General features: G+C 41.0%; 1 protein-coding gene across 6 annotated transcripts in view; it reads left to right on the forward strand.

The window, feature by feature from the left end:
• The window catches only part of LOC134540647 (actin-binding LIM protein 3), a 117,607-nt gene that overhangs the window by 71,554 nt on the left and 21,677 nt on the right, over positions 1-24,376 (forward strand). For all 6 annotated transcript variants that reach the window (XM_063383516.1, XM_063383517.1, XM_063383515.1 and 3 more), the window contains exons 6-14: positions 184-277; positions 1,006-1,096; positions 3,607-3,764; positions 6,156-6,227; positions 8,824-9,007; positions 10,944-11,183; positions 13,431-13,543; positions 15,172-15,358; positions 19,354-19,470. In XM_063383516.1, the coding sequence (XP_063239586.1) occupies positions 184-277; positions 1,006-1,096; positions 3,607-3,764; positions 6,156-6,227; positions 8,824-9,007; positions 10,944-11,183; positions 13,431-13,543; positions 15,172-15,358; positions 19,354-19,470 (1,256 nt within the window). The remainder of the gene's footprint in view (positions 1-183; positions 278-1,005; positions 1,097-3,606; positions 3,765-6,155; positions 6,228-8,823; positions 9,008-10,943; positions 11,184-13,430; positions 13,544-15,171; positions 15,359-19,353; positions 19,471-24,376) is intronic.

Consider the following 24,376-nt stretch of genomic DNA (forward strand, 5'->3'; position numbering starts at 1 on the left):
GACCATATTTCTATTGTGGAGTATTGTGTGGCGTTAAATCCTGACAACAGCAACTTTTTGCTTAATTTGTGTGTTTTTTGTAGTTTTCTTCTACAGGCATACATGTGCTAAGCAATGGCGTATGTCCAAAAGCTTACACCAAGTGTTGGCAACTTGCCAGCGACGACGTGTGCTCGTGTGCAGGGACAGCATCCCGTACTGCGAGAAGGACTACCAGAAGCAGTTTGGGGTGAAGTGCGCCTACTGCAACCGATACATATCCGGGAAGGTGCTGCAGGTAACGACACTTCTGCCCCCTGTCCGTTACGCGGTGCAGGGAAACTTCTTTAATGCAACTGTCTGTGGTTTTCAGCACCACTCTGTTACTTGAAGTGGGTAAATACTCGCACAAAGCATCTCTGTATCTATATAATTATCCCTTTATAATATCAAACAGGTTAAGGCGGGCTTTTTAAAAGCAGCAATTTAAAAAGTTTGATTTATTTGTCCAATTTTGTCATTTCAAATGTAACAATTTATTGATTTCATTTCAGTTTATTTCTATAACTAATTGTTTGTGATTATATTCAAACAAATTATTTTAAATAAGTTTGCAAAAACTGTAAATAATATTTGAAAATTAGAAAGTGTGCAATTTTTCATCAATGTTCTCTTATGACGTTATCACGTAAAATTATTGTCCGTAAACCGACTTTACAGACAAACCAACCCCCCCCCCCCCCCCTTCCCACCTTTTTTTTGTTTGTTTTGCCGTATGCCAAGATTTTTTTTAATCTGTCCTGTATGGCTCGTAAAATGACGTGAATAGTTCGGAACGGGCAGCGTTTCCAGTTTTTTGTAGTGTGTCCGATACTTTTCAAATGCTTCGTCTTCGTCGGTCGTGTTTGCTCAGTTCGTTGTCGGAGGGGTGCGAGGTTGAGCACCAAGCGAGCACCAGCTTCGCGGCCAGTGTTGTCGAGGAGGCGCGGTGTTTGACGACGTTGTGGATGTGGTTGTGTTTGCCAGGCGGGCGATAACCACCACTTCCACCCGACCTGCGCCCGCTGCACCAAGTGCGGGGACCCCTTCGGCGATGGAGAAGAGATGTATCTGCAAGGTGCGTGCCGGGTTTTCTGTGCAGACACGGGAGACTCGGGGAGAATTGGAAACGGTTCTCGAAAAACCTGGAATACACAGGGAAATTGACAGGGGACGCACCACGACGCCGAAATACCACAACGCCAATATACACTAACGCCGAAAAATGTCATTGCAGGACTGTCACAAAGGTTAGGTTAGGTTAGACTAGGTTAGGTTAGGCTAGGATAAGTTAGGTTAGGTTATATTACGCTAGGTTAGGTAAGGTTAGGTTTGATTGTGGTATTTCGGCGTTAAGGTACATTTAAGAAACACACACAAATTCATTCAGTTGTTATTTCGGCGTTGTGGTACACAGCAGTTTTCTAGCTGTCGGCGTTGCGGTCAATTTTGACATTCGGCGTTATGGTATTTCAGCGTTGTGGTAACGACCGAAATTGACATACGTTTTAAAGTACAGACTAGTAGGGATAATATTATGTGGTGAATTACGCAAGAACTGAAATTAACACAGATTGTATGGTAAATTGCGATGAATCCAAAGTAACATCAAGAAGTGTTTCAACACACCATTATGACACGGAAGTGCAAGTTAATACACCATAAAGCACTTAAATGAAAATAAAATCATGAAATGAATCACCATTTATAATGAATAGTTAACTTGTATCACAAATACCTTATCTCTTAATACAGGAAATTCTACAAATGTAATTTATGTTCTGAATAGTTAAATAATCTTATTAAAAAAACATAATATAAGTAAAAGTGCAATATATATTAGTCAAAATCATTTATGTGCCATATTATTTAATAAATATGCTATAGTTATGAAAAAAATTCATAATTTATAAATACAATAACAAGGAAATCTTCTGTTTTAAAAACATAATTAGCTAAAAATAAAACCATATAATCTTGTCCGTTTCCCTTGTTAGATGTGGAAGATTTTCAGAATAACTTTTTGTATGTAACTGCAAATACTTTCTGAATATAGAGTCCCATGGTTAAATAGTTGTTCGTAGTCTATATCTATAATTTGTACACTCCATACCATAAATTATATTATTGACTGACCAATCAGCAATTTCAGTACTCAAACATTTAACTTGATCTTTTGATAATTTGTTTAATATAAAAAACTGAACTTTTTCTTAAGGTTATAAAGTTATTAATAAAATTTATAACTTCAAAACCTAATTGCTAGAGACAAGATTTATAGTTTTTATTTTCATTCCAATTTTGTTTTTAAAACAGAAGATTTCGGTGTTAATGTTTTTTTTTGTATAAAAGCTGTTTTTAATACCTACTGCTGCCTTTTTACAATAAAAAAAAAAGTGAGCATTTGTGGTTTGAAAGTGATTCAATAAGAGATGTACAATAAAAAACATTTCAATTAATTATTTCTAAACCTTGCACTTTGGTACAATTTTTTCCCCCGGAAATGACATTCCTTGAATTTCAAACATTATAAGATTACTTTTTTTTTATGGCTCAAATTAACTTTTTGTATAATGCGTCTTAGTACCATGATATAAAGTGAATAGCGGTGTTTTTTTTGGTTTATCACAACTCACCATTTAATCTTGTCACTACCTACTAATTGTCTTAAGATGTTTTACATTCATCTGTTCTATTTTTTAAAAAACATTTTTTACGTATGTTAATGGTTTTTTACTGACTAATAACAATTTTTTTGTTTTTTGTTTTATGTAACGCCCATTTGTGTATGTGCTTACCTTAAAGGTTTTTTAATTGTTGGTAGGAATAAACAAATTAATTAATGTCCGAACAGTAGGGACCGGAAAAATTCGCGAATTCAATGACCTACAGGATGGACTCCAAGATCCTCTATGCACTCGGACAAATTACATCTGCTCATTGGCTACTGACTCGTGACAACTATTAACTAGAATGGCCTTTTGATTCGATACTTCTTTCGTTGAGGATTATTCATTGGCTCTTGATTCCTTCAGACGACCTGTGGTCCAATCACTGAAGCAGCGAAAGGTTAAACACACTTGGATGCCAGCCTATCGCGAAATGAAACCGCAAATTTTTCTGGTCTCTACCGATCGGCGGAGCGAACGTGGTGATGGGTGTTGGCTGGTCGCAGGCAGGGCCGGCGCGTCCACACAGGCTAACCAGGCAACCGCCTAGGGTGCCAAGTAGCTGGGGGCGGCGCAGCACGACACATAACAGCTGATATCATATGTTTAACGATTATTGAAACTAGTTGAAAATGGATTTTTGTAAACAGTTTGGAATGTTTTATAGTGATACAAGTAATTATTTAAAGTCCACGGTGACCTGATTATGATTTGTAATAAGTAAAAAAAAAAAAAAAAAATTAAAAAAAAAACAAGCCTGCTTACATTTGATTGTTGACAAAATCTTAGGCTTACGTGATGTATTTGGAGGCAAGGAAATTTTTTTTTTTGGGGTGTCCGGCCGGGGGGGTGGGGGGTTGGCAATTAAGGTTTTTCGCCTAGGGCGCCAATTTACCTTGCACCGGCCCTGGTGTCGCAGGCACGGCCATATGGCACCCGCGCTGCGGCCCGGGCCCCACGGAGAACGGCACCGTGCTGAACGGCTCGCTGGAGAACGGCCACTGCACGGACGGCGAGAGCACCAAGGACGGGCGGGAGTTCGACCGCATGAGCAGCTCCGGGATGAGCGAGATGCAGGCAAGCCGTCGTCGTCCGCCGAGCGCCTCTGTGTTCGCTCGCTCGTAAAGAGAGTGCGCCTGTCCTGGCCGTTCCTTTCGATCCCCCCGCCCGTTCCAGTGCGTCCAAACTAGACCGAGTCAACGGTGTAGCGGAGAAAATACACCGTGAAACTCTGTTGATTTGAACTAACTCTACTACTTGTCGTTGATGGTTTCGATTTTCATTTTGCAACCAAGCTCTCGAATGCCTAATTGTTTTCAAAAACAAATAATAAGAATGACAATTAAATCCCACTAAAAATTCTTTTTTCATCATGGAATAAATACATCAGGAAAGAAAAAAAAGTAAATTTTATTCAAACATCAAAAATGGGTATTATCTCACAAATGACTTAACCTCAATTGTGTCAATTGTGAACGTTGGTATACTCAAGCTCGACAAGGTATGCTATGACAAATAACCGTAACCAAATGAATAAAGCCTGTGTCCTTGATTGGATGTGTCTTAGCCACCGCTAAAGCCCTCGGAATATGGCTGTTGCATATAAATAAATAAATATTTATTTTTTAAAAGTGTTAGTATTCAATGTTTAATCAAATACAAAAAATAAAATTATTTGTATTGGTATTTGAATATTGCTATGAAAATACCTGGCATAGTGGTAAAAAAATTTTTTTTTAAAAGTAAGATTAAAGTTAAATAATGATGCAAATGAAATGTTCATTAAAACTTAAAATGTAGGCAGTAGGCTAATCTCTTTCGCTGGCCAGGTCATTGTGGGTTATCTTCGTAAATGGATATTATTAGCTATTTCCTAAGGAACTGAAATTTTTTACTGGAAATAAATGTACTGTACGTTTCAATTCGATGTATTGACTACATCGGTTCTAAAATTCATGAAAATTGTATTTTAAAACAACATAAAGTGATTAAGCAAAAAACTTCTACATATTCAAAATTTTATTTTTTTGTATTATTTGAATTAACCTGGAAAACTTTTGTAAAGTGTCAAATCATGTTTATTTATGAATCTAGGGCAAAGTGGCCTAAGCTGTACCTGACACAATAGTTTAAAGCCACTTTGCCTTGGATTAATAAATACATGAGATTAAATGTGAAAGTTTTGAAGTACCGTGTTTTATTGTATATTCGTCGCACATTTTATACTAAAATCAAGTTTGAAAAGTAGGGGTGTGACGTTTATGCGAAGAAAAAAAGAATTTGTTAGGTAAAGTTATTCAAAAACATAAAACCCATTCATGGAAAGTATGTTTATTTAAAAGTGGAGTATATAAGAGTACGCCGAACAATTTAAATTGATGTCATGCAACAAAAACCTTTCTTCAACTTAAAACAGAAAAACGAAATGCGAATGCGAGTGTGAACTAACCCATAACTATTGCCGTAGTACACATTTACCACGAAAGAATGCGGGCCATTAAAAGTAGTTAACTCGGCTCTCGACAGAGAGTACGCGTTGCATGCAATTGGCAACATATCGATATGTGACTACGTGCGCGCGCTCTATACGGGAAAAACATAACCAAACATGAATGATGCCATTTAGCACTGGCTATATTTTTATAAGCGGTACACAGCAGCGATGCAGACAAACAGATGAAGGTTATAACGTTTAAAAACGTTTTTAAAAGAAAATTTACACATCAGACAATTTCGTATTTCCGTTAATTAAATAAGTAAAAGATTTAATTTCCGCATAAATATCAGATTTATACTTTAAAATACATCGTTTTAAATGGAAAAGATACCTACACAAAGCACTCAGAATCTAATAGCGGGACCAAAAACGTCATGCAATGTTTATGCGAGAAGTTTTTTTATCCAAATTTTGATGCCCTAAAATATAAGTGCAACGATTATGCGATAACATAGGGTAGTTTAAATCGAGCAATGCATGAGTACTCAAAAATAAAAATATTGAGTCGGATCAAGTTTTCACTACTCGACTTGAGCCCAATTGCAATTGCCGGGTTAAGTGGAGCTGGTTTAAAGTTAAACTGTTCGCTCGGAGATTGGACTGGGAAGGACACATAAGTTCACAATGATATTTCTAACCATATGGTGATTAGTAAGAAAACTAGCATAGTATTCATCTTCACAATTCCACTGAGCGAATTTGCGAGTGAATGTGCAAGCAAATAGCTTTTAGTCTCTCTGTGTAATTAATATGTAGTTAACCACTCATGAACTTGCAAGTATGAAATTTGTGTGAGAGTATAATTTTTGGAGTTGTATAGAGTTTTTTTTGCTTGAATATTACTTAACTTTTTTTAACATTTTAGATGCATGGTTTTTTTGTTTTAATTTTGTTTTGTTTTTATTTAATGCATGTTTATGCTTTGTTTTGTTTTGTTTTTGTTGTATTCACAGTGTGTTTGGTTTTTTCAGTATTCCATTCGTTCTCGCACTCCAAGCTTTAATGGTTCATTATATAGCCCCTACAATAGCTTGTCGAGAAAGGTTAGTATCTGCATGCTTTGTTTGGTTTCGTAATAAAAAAAAATGTGTGCTCAAGGGTTACCAATGCCAAACCACTAAGTGTTAGTATGGCATTTGTCATCAATTTTCTTTACACTAAGATTTTTTATTACATGTGGGAATGATTTTAGTGAATCCTGAAGACTGAACAAAATATGCAATTCACTACTGTAAAAAAAATTGTAATTTTTTTTTCTGTATTTGGCTTGACAGCAAAAATAAATACTGAGTGCCAGCATTTATCAGTAATAGTTAAAAAGTAAATTGATACTTTTAAAGAATGTATGTTCTGTTTCACTTTGGTCAAACCATGTTATTTCTTGAGTTATGTTGTAGTGTCATGCGTGACTAACTATCCTGTAAAAAGGTTGGCAACCCTTGATAACACTATTTATTGAGAGCTTGAAATTGTAGGCAATTTTTTTTTACAGGTTTCTATTACGCTGTTTTTTTTTCTTTTCCCACTTTTATGTGCTAGTGTACAATTATACAACTACCATCTTTGTAATTTATTAAAATGGTTTCTATTATGTTTTTCATGTTCTGACTAATCTTATCCAGTTTTTCTAGTTCATTCTGAAGTGCAAAATTAGAATTAAATTTAACATTTAGACCAGTATTCTTACTACTATAAAATTTGATTTTTTGTGTTCTATTTGTCAGTACTGCACATTAATAAATCAATTAAAAAATGGAAATTTAGTAGTAACCATGCTATTATTAGAATGGACCATTTTGATGCATTCAATAGAATGCTTCATGTGATTTGACTTAATGTCTTCTGTATTATTTACTTCAATTTTAGAGGTTATTAATTTCTTAATTTTATAATTACATAGTTCTTAGTTTCTTTAAAAAAAAAAGTATATAGACATCATTATTATTATTATTATTATTATTATTTTTTTATTTTAACTTTAAATGGTAAATATCGGTTTTTGGTGCATTAGTTCTCATTAATAATTAATAAACCCCACAGTAATGACTAGCAGAATTTTTTTCGGTCACAGATTTTATTGGTCGACCATGCACTCAAGCTTTTGGCATTTGGCAAAAAAAAAAAATTAAATGAGGGATAGTTGTGTTTGATATTTTAAAGTGATTGGTGTAGTGAAATGAACAACTAGATTTCCATCTTTAGTTTATAGCCGGACATGAAATTTAATTTGTTGGATACCGTCCACGTAAACCATTTTGAAGTTATTTCTAAAGAGGTTTCATTTGTTATATTAGAAAATCATCATGTTCCAATGAATAGCAAATCTATTTTGTATTATGTTTAATTTTACCAAGATATATAATGTGACTGTAATAACAAAAATGTGTGAATGTATGCCTATTGTATGCAAATAATAAAAGGACTGAAGTGATATAATTATGATTGCTAAAGTATAAATTCAATCAAATTAAATAAAATTAAATACTCGGTATCCAATATTAATATAAACACATGTATAAAATTAAGAATTTAATTTAGTAAACATAAGCGGGATAAATTATAATTTATAATGTAAATTAATCATACATACAGGAACATAACCTCACATCTATAAATACGCTTGAAAACATTTAGAAACACAATTTCAATTACAAGTATACTCAATGATAAAATTGTTTTTTAATGAAACAAACTAGTATTTAATATAAATCACTAAAGTATAAGATTTAGAAGCACGTTATATAATTTTTGTCTAATATTTTTTATTTATCCTGTTGAAAATTCGGTTGCACGGTGTGTGTGCGCACATTGTAAAAAATTCACTCGTAATTTTTTCCATAATGCACCTTAAAGAAGTATAAACTTCAAAAAAAAAACGAGAAATTTTTAAAGTGGCTTGGCTTCTGGGTTAGGTAACTAACTGCTCCCTGATGACGGCGACCGCAATGTCGATCGAACCGTTGGGGTGAATTATCTGCCGAGGATTTGCCGAGGAAGCGGCTGCAACCCGAAAGCCGAGCTACTTCAGACGATGGCTGTTTAAGGCCTTGCGAACGTTATGCAAAAAATTTTTAATTTTGAAAAGTAGTGGAATCGGCTCAACCGGATGTGTCGTGGACATGCTTAATTCCCCCGCCCACTCGGGCACACACATACGGTGTGCAGAGCTTCAGGAAAAACAACGCCATTTCAAAAATACTCAAGACATCCGAGTGGGGTCTGCTTACGAAAAGCATTTAAGAGTTCGCCGAGGACCGAAAAGTACTTTTGATTTCGGATTAAGTTTTTAAAATGTATTTCTAGGAGAGTTAAATTGGCTAAAAACGCGTGTTTTCATAGTAACTTTTTTTGGCGTAAAACAACCGGTACAGATTCTTGAAAGCACTTAAAGGGGCTTGCATTATACCTTCATCTTCATTTCTCCGCCGTGTAATGTTACGGTCGCCGCTCGATGCACGACGAGAAGACTGCGCGCCAGTCCAGAGGAGACACCGTGCTATAAGCACCAGCGAGCGTCGCTCCTTATCATCCCGCCTCGCTGGCACACATACGCCCCTGACGAGGCGGGGCCTCCTTAAGGAAGTACGACTCGGGAGTCCCGGGCGGGCGCGTGTGCTGACGGCCGCCTCCCTGTTGCAGTACCACCGCACTGGCAGCCCCGGACTGATCCTGCGGGAGTACAAGAGCCACCAGTACCCGGAGGACATCAGCCGCATCTACACGTACAGCTACCTGACGGAGGAGCCGACCCACGGCTACCTCAAGAGACCAGTCGACCCCTACGACAAGCCGCCCACCTCCCCGCACTTCCACCGACCCTCCTGTGAGTTCCCCGAGCGTGGACGCTCAATTGAAATCTTTATTTATATCTTTTAACGTAGTGTATATTAGTTTTTGGTGCTCTAGTTCTCATTAAAAAAAAAAATAATTAACCCCCACAGCAATGCCAAGCAGGAATTTTTTTTTTTTCGGGCAAATATTTTCATTGATCAGCTGTGTCATTTTGGCAAAAATATAATTAAATGAGAGAGAGAGTTGTATTTGAAGTTGTTAAAGTCCTTTGTGTATTCGTTAAATGAATAAGTATCCCACCCCTCCCCTCCGTTCACTTTCGTTCTCTTGTTCTGGTGATTATTAAGTACTTTATTTTGGTAATAATCAAATGAGAGAGAGTTGTATTTGATGTTTTAAAGTGCTGGGTGTAGTCGTTGAATGAATAAGTAGCCCGCCCCTCATTGTGTACTCATTATTTAGTACTTTATTTTGGTGATGTTATGATTGACAAGCCGATCTTTTTTTTTTTTTCGTGCGACATCATGTATTATTGCCTCATTCATTAAAATGACCTGTCTTTTTCCTTTTGATGATAACAAATGTGCCGGCAAATGCAGCAGTTTCGTTTCGTACCTAGTCTTTCATTCGGCAGCGAGAGATCTCGTACCTGTCACGTTCGCAACCATGGCCGTGTTGGATCATCAGGCGCTTTTGACTGGAATAACAAACTGATGTGAACTTGTGAACCGCAGTTGACTCCTTATTCTCAGGTATAATGAATGACAAGGAGTCCACTGATAAACGGAAAAAATTTTGGAAGCAATGTCTCAAAAAAAATTGTTTAAAATTTTTTGTCCCGGCAACAAATATACATTGAATACTTGTTGCATTTATTTTTGTGTCAAAAATGTTCCCTGAAATGCTAATGAGCATTAAAATCCCTGAATTCCCCTTCGTTTATTATTATTCTTTGGATCTTTGTTATCCGAATATCAAATATTTATTGTACTTATTGAAGATTTACTGTTTTACGACAATTTGGTTGGCCCGTTTGTAGCAGTTCAATTTGATTTACTTGAGATTGAAGTTGATTTGTTTTATTTATGGTTAGAGACCTGCAAAATTCGCGGTTTCGATGGCCTTCAGGATAGACTGCACATAGACCCGTACACTCGGGTCAAATAACGCAAGTTCATTGGCTGCCGACTCGTAAGTCGTCTCAGCTGGTTTGACTGTGATTCGATCCTTCTTTGGTTGAGGGGTTTATAACCGGTTGAGATTCGTCCAGATGAACGGTAAGCCGATAGCAAAATTATGTAAGAGGTGTATATGAGTTTGAATTCTAGCCTATCACTAGAGACCCGTGAATTTCGCGGGTTCAATGACCTCCAGGATAGACTCCAATATCCTCTACACACTCGGGCAAATGCCAACTGTTCATTGGCTGCTGACTTGTGAGTCGTCTCGACTGGGTGGCCTGTGATTCGACACTTCTATGAGCGAGGGATCTCTAATTGGCCCTCAGTCCTCCAGATTAACGGAGAACCAATGACAGAAGCAGCACCAAGGTATAATTATTTGAATATCAGCATAACACGAAATGAACCCGCGAAATTCACAGGTCTCTAACCTATCACCGAATGAATCCGCGAATTTTGCAATCAAGATGACGCCCTCTGAGAAACTATTTTTAACATAGCACTCCCTACCATACATTACTAGTACTATACAAACTTTGAAAACATAAATACCTTATTTCTTTCTTATTCTTCTTCTGACCCGATAGCCAAGTGGCTGCGGTTTCTGCCTGTCAACCTCGACATGTTTGAGTCTCTGGGTTCGGAGCTCTGCCACTTCACTCCCTGTTTTTGTAAGAAAAAAAATTTCACTAGCGCCGCCTGTCTTCAAGCTTCTCTGTGGCTTCCCGAGCCGAGCGTCCCGCGGGGAGGTGTGATTCCGGGAGTGTTGGCGTGCCTGTTTTGCAGCGGCCCAGTCACGCGGCAGCGGCAAGTTCAGCCTCAAGTCGGGCTCGCACAAGTCGGGGATGCGGGTGATGGCGGACAGCATCCGGTCGGAGACGCCGCGCCCCAAGTCGCCGCACATGAACAACGAGGAGCCCATAGAGCTGGCGCACTACCCCGCAGCCAAGAAGCCCGCCCCCGGCGAGAAGCCCAAGATAGAGCGCGACGACTTCCCCGCCCCGCCGTACCCCTACACGGACCCCGGTGAGTCCCCCTATCCTGCCCCCTCTCAGTCCCCTCTCCCGCCCCCTCTCAGTCCCCTCCCAGTCTCCTCTCCCGCCCCCTCTCAGTCCCCTCTCCCTCCACCTCTCAGTCCCCTCTCCCGCCCCCTCCCAGTCCCCTCTCCCGCACCCTCTCAGTCCCCTCTCCCGCCCCCTCCCAGTCCCCTCTCCCGCACCCTCTCAGTCCCCTCTCCCGCCCCCTCCCAGTCCCCTCTCCCGCACCCTCTCAGTCCCCTCTCCCGCCCTCTCCCAGTCCCCTCTCCCGGCCCCTCCCAGTCGAAACCTCTCACTCTGCAATAACTTTCACGAAAAAATTGGTTGTCTGTAAAGTCGGTTTACGGACGATAGTTTAACGTGAGGACGTCATTACAAAATATTGATGAAATGATTGCATACTTTTATGAATAAATTTGAATCATCTCTATTTTGTATGGATACAAAGAAGGAGTGAAATAAAATTTACAATTTAATTGATAAAATTTACTTTTATTTGCACTCATTAATTCAAATATGTTTATTACTTTAACGAACAGATTATTTTAACTATAACTTTTATACGTGTTTGCTATTTAACTTCTTCCAATCTGTGTTATTCTGTTAAGGATAGGACGACGATAGGAAAAGTTGGAAACGAATGGGAGTGTTTCAAGTTTTAATGTGCCTCAAAAAAGTCAAATTGATGGTTGTTCCAATGGAGTGGAAGAGAGATAGATGCGGCGCAAGCGTACAATGAGCAAACGGGACACAGCATAACGGGACACTTTTTCATGCATGCAGCCACGAGGCAATACTTGAAAAGTAATAGTTTCAGGTGAGATATACATACTTATATAAATTTTGTTCACGGTAGGGGAATAATATTATTTCGTTTTAATAACACGATATTATAACAAATACGCATCCCAAATACACCAAACTTTTTTATAATGTGTTACAATATTTTTTAAAACATTGTGCAAAAGATCCCGGGTGTAATTTGAATTATTATGTGTAACTGTAAAACACCATTGTTGGTTCAAAATGTATTTTAATATTCAACATTACTTTTAAATAACCGTACCGATTGTGCTGAAATTGGTGGACGATCGTTAAATTACATAATATTAATAATGCAAACGACGAAAATATGATTGAAAAGTAAAATCGATGGTTGTTCCAATCGAGTGGAAGAGAGATGCCACGCATGCGTACAATGAGCAAACAGGACACATTCGTAGTGGGACATCTGTAGTGGGACACTTTTTCGTGTGTGCAGCCGGCGTTCATCGATTTATTAGACGTCACGTCAAATATAATTCACAATCCTTTGTAATTTATAAATCAAAAGTACTGTTTTTAGTGTTGTAAAATACAATTCTAGGGTGGCTACACATGTGGCTTAAAAATTATTTTCCACCGTTTCACACTTAAAAAGTTTAAAGAAATAGTTTAGAAATTACCTACAAAAAGACATGGCACATGGATAATACCAACATTTTGGAAGAATAAAATTTCTTAAGGATTTTCCACAACCTGCAAAGAACCAAAGTAATGGAAACATTATTATTTTAGTTAAAACTTCATATTGTTTCTTTACGTTAATCTTAAGATATTTGTACTAACCATACTTTAATTATTAAGGAAATTTATGAGCACTATAACTCTTAGGAGTTCTAGGAACTGTGAAAACACTTTGTACTAACAGGTTTTTTTAGGTACATTTCAAATTTCTTGAAATCAAATTCGTCGGAATTGATATTTGTCATCTTCATGATTTTAGATTTATATTAATCACTGATCAACTTTTAGACATTTTCAATCGTTAAACTTTCACGAAATGAAAAAATATATAGTTGCATACTATTTGCATAATTAGCTGCCAAAGTTACATTTTTAACCTTTTTGGGTTGTACAAATAAGGAGAATTTAATTTATTGCAGAACTGAAACTTTTTAGGATTAACTGTAATGCCACTGGCTACTTCAAGAAATGGTTTGCATTTCTTTCAGAAAATATTAATTAATTTTACCTGACATTTCAAAATTCTCAAAATTTTTATGATCTTGACAGCCAAGAAACATGAAATGAGTTTTTGTGTTGGAAGCACCTCTTTAATACGGGGTAGGGGGGGGGGGGTGTCATGCTTCTTAACACCCCCCCCCCCCCCCCCTCCCATACACAAATCATGGCTACGCCACTGCACACTCGTCCGTTTCTAGTTGCCGGCATCGTCACGTTTTCTGTTGGGCAGAGCGGAGGCGTAGGTGGTCAGACACGTACAAGGGGGTGCCGATATCAGACGACGAAGAGGACCAGGTGGACGGGGAGAAAACCGACGGCAAGGGAGAGGAGAAGAAACTCAAGGTATTTGGTGGATTTCAATTTTGCTGGCGTGCTGGCCGTGTGATACGGTATGCTGGTGAGCTCTGTGTGTGGTGATCAGGTTGGGTTGCGTTGCTTGCTAATACAGGGCAGCTGTGAGATTTGAGTTGTAAACACAACTAGAGAGGTGATTGGGAAAATTATGACTTATTTTTTACTTAGAAAATTATCCTTTTTTTTTACATTACCAACATAGTTTTACATAGTTTGAGTTAGGTTGATATGTTTTAATTCAAAATTTATATCTTGCAGATTGGTAGGTCTGGTCTGTTCACGAAAAGCTTTTAAGAATTTGCTGAGGGCCAAAAAGTACTTCTGATTTCGGATTAAGTTTTTAAACTGTGTTTTTTTAGAAGAGTTAAAATGGCTAAAAGTAGTTTTAGAGTAATTTTTAGGTGTAAAACAACTAGTATATATTTTTGAAAGCCCCTAAGTGACTTGCATTTAACCTTTATGTTCATTTCTCCGCCATATAATGTTACAATATATGTCAACTTTCGCAGTTATCCTTCGGACGACGACATGACTGCGCGCCAGTTCATAGGTCATAGACATTCCTACAGCAATTGTGTGTCATTTCTCTATGTACACCACACTGTCATATAGCGCTATCAATTTTGCTTTAAATCGCGTACAATGTATCACCTTGTGTTCAGCCCGGGCAACGCCGGGTACTGCAGCTAGTAACATGTATGTTTAATGTCAAATACTTTCTTGAAATGTTTACTGTCAAAATCTATAAGCTACTAGCTGCCCGACCCGGCTTCGCACGGTTGTATTAATGGGGGAAAAAATGATAACAAATCTCTTATTTACTGTTATAATAAATGAAATAAAATTTTAATTAATTTTGACAAAAACTTAATACAACAATACACGCAACGTTGTCATGGAGACGAAGTACCCACTGTTTCCCGGGCTTAAACACCAATCAACATTGGTAATCAGTTTATTATTAATTATAAATTATTAAGACCATTAATCGAAATAAAAACTATCCTATCTCTCAAGTTGGAAAAAATTACACATAAATGCCAATTTTCATCGAAATCGGTTGACTTGGTGAAGAGTTCACTGGAAACAAACATCAGGACACTGGATTTATATTTATTAAGATACGCACTAGAAATGCCGGCGAGCGTTGCGCTTATAATCTCATCTCGTTGACACACGTACGCCTTGACTGGACGGGCCCCGTGAGATGTGATTGGCTGGATCGCCGGTGCGTGGGCAGCCTCAGAAGCGGTGTGCTCTGGCTGCCGCAGAAGGGGGTGCTGTCTTAACTTAGAAACACATAACTTGGAATTGTCTAAGTTATGACTTTCTACATTACGTTTCTAAGTTTTGTGGTTCTGCGTTGCGTGTTTCTAAGTTATGACAGTTCTAAGTTGTGTGTTTCTAACTTGTGATAATTCTAGGTTGTGACTTTCTACGTTATGACGTTTCTAAGTTGTGTGGTTCTGCGTTGCATGTTTCTAAGTTACGTGTTTATAAGTTATGACAGTTCTAAGTTGTGTGTTTCTAACTTGTGACTTTCTACATTATGACGTTTCTGTTGTGTGTTTCTAAGTTATGATCTTTCTAAGTTGTGTGTGCTCTGGCCGCCGCAGAAGGAGGAGGAGGAGCTGAGCAAGATCGCGACGGGCATCGGCAAGGTGTTCCTGCAGAGCGTGCGGGAGCGGGAGAAGCTGCGGCAGTGGAGGATGGCACACCTGGACCCTCGCAACGCCTCGCGCACGCCCTCGGCCGCCCGGGAGCCGGCATACCGCCTGCGCTACGAGTCCCCGGTCAACGCCTGTGAGTGCTTCATCGCCACCCTCTTCCCTCTTCCCCCGGAGTCCTTCATCGAGACCCTCTTCCCCCGGAGTCCTTCATCGAGACCCTCTTCCCCCCGTGTCCTTCATCGAGACCCTCTTCCCCCGGAGTCCTTCATCGAGACCCTCTTCCCCCGGAGTCCTTCATCGAGACCCTCTTCCCCCGGAGTCCTTCATCGAGACCCTCTTCCCCCGGAGTCCTTCATCGAGACCCTCTTCCCCCGGAGTCCTTCATCGAGACCCTCTTCCCCCGGTGTCCTTCATAGAGACCCTCTTCCCCCGGTGTCCTTCATCGAGACCCTCTTCCCCCGGTGTCCTTCATCGAGACCCTCTTCCCCCGGTGTCCTTCATCGCGACCCTCTTCCCCCGGAGTCCTTCATCGCGACCCTCTTCCCCCGGAGTCCTTCATCGAGACCCTCTTCCCCCGGTGTCCTTCATAGAGACCCTCTTCCCCCGGAGTCCTTCATAGAGACCCTCTTCCCCCGGTGTCCTTCATAGAGACCCTCTTCCCCCGGTGTCCTTCATCGAGACCCTCTTCCCCCGGTGTCCTTCATCGAGACCCTCTTCCCCCGGTGTCCTTCATCGCGACCCTCTTCCCCCGGAGTCCTTCATCGCGACCCTCTTCCCCCGGAGTCCTTCATCGAGACCCTCTTCCCCCGGTGTCCTTCATAGAGACCCTCTTCCCCCGGTGTCCTTCATCGCGACCCTCTTCCCCCGGTGTCCTTCATCGAGACCCTCTTCCCCCGGTGTCCTTCATAGAGACCCTCTTCCCCCGGTGTCCTTCATCGCGACCCTCTTCCCCCGGTGTCCTTCATCGAGACCCTCTTCCCCCGGAGTCCTTCATCGAGACCCTCTTCCCCCGGTGTCCTTCATAGAGACCCTCTTCCCCCGGTGTCCTTCATCGCGACCCTCTTCCCCCGGTGTCCTTCATCGAGACCCTCTTCCCCCGGTGTCCTTCATCGAGACCCTCTTCCCCCGGTGTCCTTCATCGCGACCCTCTTCCCCCGGAGTCCTTCATCGAGACCCTCTTCCCCCGGTGTCCTTCATAGAGACCCTCTTCCCCCGGAGTCCTTCATAGAGACCCTCTTCCCCCGGTGTCCTTCATCGAGACCCTCTTCCCCCGGTGTCCTTCATCGCGACCCTCTTCCCCCGGAGTCCTTCATCGAGACCCTCTTCCCCCGGTGTCCTTCATAGAGACCCTCTTCCCCCGGTGTCCTTCATCGAGACCCTCTTCCCCCGGTGTCCTTCATAGAGACCCTCTTCCCCCGGAGTCCTTCATAGAGACCCTCTTCCCCCGGTGTCCTTCATCGAGACCCTCTTCCCCCGGTGTCCTTCATCGCGACCCTCTTCCCCCGGAGTCCTTCATCGAGACCCTCTTCCCCCGGTGTCCTTCATAGAGACCCTCTTCCCCCGGAGTCCTTCATCGAGACCCTCTTCCCCCGGTGTCCTTCATCGAGACCCTCTTCCCCCGGTGTCCTTCATAGAGACCCTCTTCCCCCGGAGTCCTTCATCGAGACCCTCTTCCCCCGGTGTCCTTCATCGAGACCCTCTTCCCCCGGAGTCCTTCATCGAGACCCTCTTCCCCCGGTGTCCTTCATAGAGACCCTCTTCCCCCGGTGTCCTTCATCGAGACCCTCTTCCCCCGGTGTCCTTCATCGAGACCCTCTTCCCCCGGTGTCCTTCATAGAGACCCTCTTCCCCCGGAGTCCTTCATCGAGACCCTCTTCCCCCGGTGTCCTTCATAGAGACCCTCTTCCCCCGGAGTCCTTCATCGAGACCCTCTTCCCCCGGTGTCCTTCATAGAGACCCTCTTCCCCCGGAGTCCTTCATCGAGACCCTCTTCCCCCGGTGTCCTTCATCGAGACCCTCTTCCCCCGGTGTCCTTCATCGAGACCCTCTTCCCCCGGAGTCCTTCATCGAGACCCTCTTCCCCCGGTGTCCTTCATCGAGACCCTCTTCCCCCGGAGTCCTTCATCGAGACCCTCTTCCCCCGGTGTCCTTCATCGAGACCCTCTTCCCCCGGAGTCCTTCATCGAGACCCTCTTCCCCCGGTGTCCTTCATCGAGACCCTCTTCCCCCGGAGTCCTTCATCGAGACCCTCTTCCCCCGGAGTCCTTCATCGAGACCCTCTTCCCCCGGAGTCCTTCATCGAGACCCTCTTCCCCCGGAGTCCTTCATCGAGACCCTCTTCCCCCGGAGTCCTTCATCGAGACCCTCTTCCCCCGGAGTCCTTCATCGAGACCCTCTTCCCCCGGAGTCCTTCATCGAGACCCTCTTCCCCCGGAGTCCTTCATCGAGACCCTCTTCCCCCGGAGTCCTTCATCGAGACCCTCTTCCCCCGGAGTCCTTCATCGAGACCCTCTTCCCCCGGAGTCCTTCATCGAGACCCTCTTCCCCCGGAGTCCTTCATCGAGACCCTCTTCCCCCGGTGTCCTTCATCGAGACCCTCTTCCCCCGGAGTCCTTCATCGAGACCCTCTTCCCCCGGAGTCCTTCATCGAGACCCTCTTCCCCCGGAGTCCTTCATCGAGACCCTCTTCCCCCGGAGTCCTTCATCGAGACCCTCTTCCCCCGGAGTCCTTCATCGAGACCCTCTTCCCCCGGAGTCCTTCATCGAGACCCTCTTCCCCCGGAGTCCTTCATCGAGACCCTCTTCCCCCGGAGTCCTTCATCGAGACCCTCTTCCCCCGGAGTCCTTCATCGAGACCCTCTTCCCCCGGTGTCCTTCATCGAGACCCTCTTCCCCCGGAGTCCTTCATCGAGACCCTCTTCCCCCGGTGTCCTTCATCGAGACCCTCTTCCCCCGGAGTCCTTCATCGAGACCCTCTTCCCCCGGAGTCCTTCATCGAGACCCTCTTCCCCCGGAGTCCTTCATCGAGACCCTCTTCCCCCGGAGTCCTTCATCGAGACCCTCTTCCCCCGGAGTCCTTCATCGAGACCCTCTTCCCCCGGAGTCCTTCATCGAGACCCTCTTCCCCCGGTGTCCTTCATCGAGACCCTCTTCCCCCGGTGTCCTTCATCGCGACCCTCTTCCTGGAGGGTTTATCATGACCCTATGTACAGAATGTTTATCAGACTGGCAATGTTGGTTTTGTAGTGTTGATCAGAATGATACAAATGCAAACATAGTGTGCAGAAAATATTATAGTTAAAATTTCATGTTGGTGCTTGTCCAAATGTTCTATGCTTGTAACTATAGCGATGTGATAAACTCACTCTACGACCACCTCTGGATCACCAGTGAAAGAGAGTGGCGGTTGAGCTCTGCTTTGACGGAAAGTGACACACGAACAAGTCAAGCTGGTACTGCAAAGCGATTTCATTTTTGACGTGACAACGTCTAATAAATCGATGAACGCCGGCTGCACGCACAAAAAAATGTCCCGTTATGCACATTGTCCTATTTCGCTCATTTTATATTGCTCTTTGCTAACCTGAACCTCCTAGCATTGTGACCAAGTCCGTGGCGTAATTATGTTTCATGCATTTCGATGTAACATTTTAATTGCTCTTTGCTAACCCGTTCCTCCTAGCATTGCTGCAGAGTCCGTGGCGCCAATATATTATTTTTGACTGCATTTTGGTGTTGGGTAAGCCATTTTCCTTCACATCATCCTTGAAACACTCCCATTTGTTTCCTACTTTTCCTATCATCGTCCTATCCTTAACAGAATAACACAGATTGGAAGACATGTATAATAGTTATAGTTCAAATAATCTCTTCGTTAAAAGTAATAAACATATTTGAATTAATGAGTGCAAATAAAAGTTAATTCATCAATTAAATTGTAGATTTCATTTCACTCCTTCTTTGTATCCATAAAAAAAAGGGAAAATTCAATAAAAATGATTCGATTTTATTCATAAAAGTATGCAATAATTTCATCAATGATTTGTTACGACGTTGTCACGTAAAACTACGTCCGTAAACCGACTTTGCAGAGGACCAATTTTTTTGACGTCGTGGTTTTGTCGGCAGCGCCGTCGCGCAACGTGGACCACCCGCGGCCGTGGGAGGAGGACGAGCTGATCGACCGCAGCTCCAGCTACCGCTCGTCCGTCGGGCGCTCGATCGGCACCATCCCCAGCTACAACGGTGAGTGGGCTCGGCCGGGAACAGACGTTCTCATTCACTGCCCCAGTCTTGGTAACAGCGTGTCCGTCAGGGACCGTTCTTAGTCACGTCATGACGATTTTGGTCATTTTTGATCTCCCCGCCTCATTTGACACGTAAGATTTCTCAGAAATCTACCCCCCTTCCCCCCCCCCCCCCCCCTCTTTCCATCTTTCTAAATAAGATTTTTACCTAGTTCCCCTAAAAAAAAAGCGTTAAATAGTTAAATGCTGTTAGAAAAATGTTCATTTACACTAAAAATAAGTTACTATTTTAAATAAATCAAATATTTTAATTATTTAGTCTTTGGAAAATTAAAGGTTAAGATTTGAAACAATCTTGAAGTTGCATTACCGAAAAATTTTTCATGTAGGCGAATTTAGACACGTAGTAAATTATTCATGGAGAAAGTCTCAAAACTTCAGTGTACAGTACTTGGGCTCATTTTAAAAAAAAATTTTTTCTGGATTAAATATTCATATTTTAATGAGGAAATAGCAATTACAATTATGTTTATATGTTATAATCTCACTATAAAATTAATTTATTCCAGCAGTAGTGGCTGGTTTTGGTATTGTATTGGCTTTGCTTTACGGAGTTAAGAATATTTAGTTGTGCTCTACTGCACCATCGTGTGACAGTTTAGAAGTGTTTTTTTTTTGTGAACTTGTGCTGTCAGTCTTCATAGTTTGTACTATTATATTATTGCTAAGCTTAGGTTTTTGCCCTTGTCTGTTTAAGATGGATTGGACCTTCGTGTTTTGAATTCTGAGTTTTGGTGTTTGCGAATTTATTTCATCATACACAGGCATTATTGCTTTTGTAAGACTTATAAATTTATTGGTAGCAACTAGAGCTGTACCGATCTACAAAATTTTGCTGATATGCTGATACATTTGTTGACGATTCACAGATTCCAATCCGATTTAGGATAAAACACATTTTGGTTAAAAATATTTATAAATTTACTAAACTACCTAAAATAACTCATTCTATGAAAAGCATGCAATGCAAGTTCACATGTATTTCAGTTCATAAATGGAACATAACTACTGGTGCACCGATGCGGATACCGATGAATCGTAATCGGTAGAGACATGCAGTTTTGGGGTTTATTTTATAGCAAAATTCGTTGTTATTTACCCTTAAAAGTGGTGTTATCATACATCAAAAGCGGTGTTATTTTTTAAATAGTTTTAGCACTATAAATTAAAAAAATTAAGCTAAGCATACCTTGAAATTTTGGACACATTCTTGCATTGTACAGTTGCACTAGCAGCAGTAATTTACAATCGAATTTACACATCACTTTTTACATACAGTAATTGAAAATATTTTAGTACCTAAACCAGCAAGAATAAATATGAAGTCTCTAAAATAGTGACATAAACACATGGAACAAAATCCTCAAACTTTAGCTCTCGAAAGCAAAAGTAGCCATGATACACAAATTAGCCTCACTTAAATTTGTCCTGCGGTCTGTTAAGACTGTGTTATATGAGGACAAAAATCGTTCACAGTCAACGTTTGCAGAAGGCATCCAGATGGCTTCAAGGCAGCTGGAAGCAAACAATGGCTGTGACAGCTTTACTACATTCAATGACTTCACTACGTCCACTGAATTGTCTGTTTCCATTTGTTTTGTAACAATGTCCTGAAGCTGACCAAAACCAGCTGTTAATTCTTCAGTGCTTATGGAGTAGAGACTATGGACAGTTTTCAGTTTCTGCACCATTTCTGGGTTTAATTTAGCAAGCAACAAACTTTCCTGACTAAAAATTTGAATTGCTTCAAATCTCTTTCTACTTGGGTCTGTTGTCATGAGAGAGTTCAGTTTGGAAAGGGCTTGTGTTGCTGTTCTTGTGATGGACACTTTAGCTTCAGCAGCTTTAGCGGGGGGCATGTTAGACAAAGCTCTACTAGTTGCCTCAAAATAAATGCCACGAGTGATGTTTTCAAATTTTTTTTTTATACCTTGCAAGTCCCCATATAGTGAATGGGCAGTTGGATACAAAGAACCTTCAAGTTTCTGTATTAGCTCTACAAGGCTCTTGGCATGCTCTTTCACAAAGACAGCTTGACAAAGAATGAGAGAAATGTCATTTTCTGTGAGTGAACACAGAAACTCAACCCCTGAATTTTGTGTTGCCTTTAGTTCATCTGTTTTGCAGAAATCAACAATGTCATGTATGTAGTCTGCTACATAAAAAACGCTGTTGAACCAGGAATTCCATCTAGTAACAACAGGAAGTGGGAACAATGGACGTTTCTCTCCATGCTTTTCTTCAAGAAAGCTAGCATACAGGTGCCTTCTTTTCCTGGTGTTGTTGAACACATTTTTTATTTTGCTCATAGCATTGTTCAACTCAGGCAACTCTTTCACCCAGACATTGCCAACTAGATTTAACTTATGTGCCCAGCACTGGACATGCGTTAACTGGTCTCCAAGGATTACTTCGAGAGTACTAACAGCCTTGGTCATATAACGAGCAGCATCGGTTACTACTGAGAGCACATCACCATACTGTACATTGTACATTTTGAGTGAATCTAAAATTGCCCTCACACAGTTTGTGGCATTAGCAGCTTCAAGAAAGTGAACTCCTGCAACAAATATTTCTGGTTTATCCTGTTGAAGATTCAGAATTCTAAATAAAACAACAAATACACACCTACCCATTTTATCTGTTGTTTCGTCGCACAGTATGTCAATTTTTTTGTCCTTTAATGCAGTTTTGGCATCTTCAATTCTGCATTTGGCTATGTCCCCTACATATTTCTCACGGACTGTTCTCGCAAGTGGCATGTCTCCAGCACCTTCGATGTATTTGTTCAGCCATGCCCTGATATTAGGATCATCAAGCTTTTCAAGGGGTATATTTGCCTTTATAAAGGTCTCTGCTGTTTCCTTTATAAATTCCAACTTTTTGTCTTTTTGGACATTATTTTTTGCTGTCTAAAACGCTGAAGATATTGACGACTGGCGTTCAGACGCACTAGATGAGCCTTGCAATGAAGAGAGACGCTTCTTGTGTTTTTCACTGCCTACATGTTTTTCACATGAGTCTTTCCTATCCCAAGAGACGGTGACATTACAGTGACGACAAAAAAGTGTGGTTGAATCACTAGCATAAAGTCCGTGTTGAGAAAATTCAGAGGCTCGCTGTTTTGCAGTTACCGGCACTTTAGGCATTTTAATAGGCCTAATGTTTTAGCCGACCTTTAAATTGTACACCTTTAATTTATTTCACAGACGTTGAAAACTATCTGTAACAAAATTCGACCCGTTAAACTTTAACTTGCGCACAACAGAATGTTACGAATCGTCACCGTGTTTGCATTTTAAATTTGGTATTTGGTTAATAAAAATGGACGCAATGGACAAACAACGCTAAAGACTATATAAGAGAACAACGCTTCGAGAAACAACCTGCTGTAAACACCGTGATAATCGACTGTCCAGGCGAGCCGAATATCAAAATACAGCAAAACCCCTTATTTGCACTTTTCATGGGGACAAAGTAAAAAAGTGTAAAAAGCGGGAAAGTGTAAATAAAGGGAAAAGTAAGAAATACGTTAAAGTTAATTAAAATACAGTCGCATCCTGCCGCGTTCAGAACGGGCTACATTACACAGTAAAAATAAATAAAAAAGGGGCGCAAATTGATGAAAATTTACCGTCAATTGCGCGCCTTGCGCGGAGAAAGGTCATTGTACTCGATCATCTGTTGTTACAGTGCGGCCCAGTGCGGCGTCTGTTCTCTGAGCTGCGCATGCGCAGTATAACTCATTCAATGCTCCGCCCAGACTCGTGACCTTCCATCAGCAGCCAGCCAATAGAAGCGAGCCTAGCGGAAAAAAATATAAGCTCCACCTCCCGTGTACCAGTTTTGTCCAGTTCTAATACCAGTTTATTGGTATACGCACCCGCTTACTCGCTGCCGTGACATGTTCAAGTTTACGTTCATCTTGATGTCTTGATACCAATAATTAATAATTTACGATCCCCACAAATAAATGGTTAGTTTAAAAAATATGCGTCAACAGTATAATACTTCCGAAATTATATAATACGTATAAAACAGTTACCAAGATTCCACTCATTTTATCTTGTGAAGTTCATGTCTCGTACCAGTATTTCGGCTAAGTTGTGACATAAATACAGTATCAGCACTTACAATGTTACGATCAGCCACGTAATATTTCCGACATTTCCGTTACGTTTCTATATTCGTGAGTTTACGTTTTTCCCTAGTACATTTTAGATTGTCTCCTGCTGTAATTACTCGGACTTTTACACGCCTAGGCTTAAATTGTTACATGTTTAGAAATAAAAGCAACTTTTCATGTTATAAAATACACTGTGTGGGTAGTTATCTTTGGTTTTTTGTTGTTTCACGTTTGTTACTGTATTTACAAATTGAATTGCCGTGTTCGAATGAGGAAAATGTTCTGACTGTTCGCCGAAAATTCAAGGATTTCGCGTTATTATCCAAAATGTGAGAAATTCGCGTTATTCTTAAAAATGTACTCAAATTCGCGTAAAAATTCGTTTTATCGCAATCGCGAAATATGCATGTCTCTAGTAATCGGTGATTATGGGTACTTACCGATTAATCGTAATCTGCGATTATCTTAACGATTACTTTGCCGATTATTTACATCCCGGCGTAATTAAGTAGGTTTTTACCGTGTAATATTTTTTTACACATTTTAGGACGAAATATGGTAATATTTGTATATGTTACAAAATTCATCTAACTCCGTCATATCAGAATTACAGATATTTCGTTAAGTTTAATAAATCTCATTGCCTCAAACAATAAAAAAATACATTTTTCCTACACGTTTATTTACGTATCGTCTTTTGTTTAGTGGCCTTGTACAT

This window comes from Bacillus rossius, chromosome 17 (assembly GCF_032445375.1).
Source record: "Bacillus rossius redtenbacheri isolate Brsri chromosome 17, Brsri_v3, whole genome shotgun sequence".
Taxonomy (NCBI): Eukaryota; Metazoa; Arthropoda; class Insecta; order Phasmatodea; family Bacillidae; genus Bacillus; species Bacillus rossius.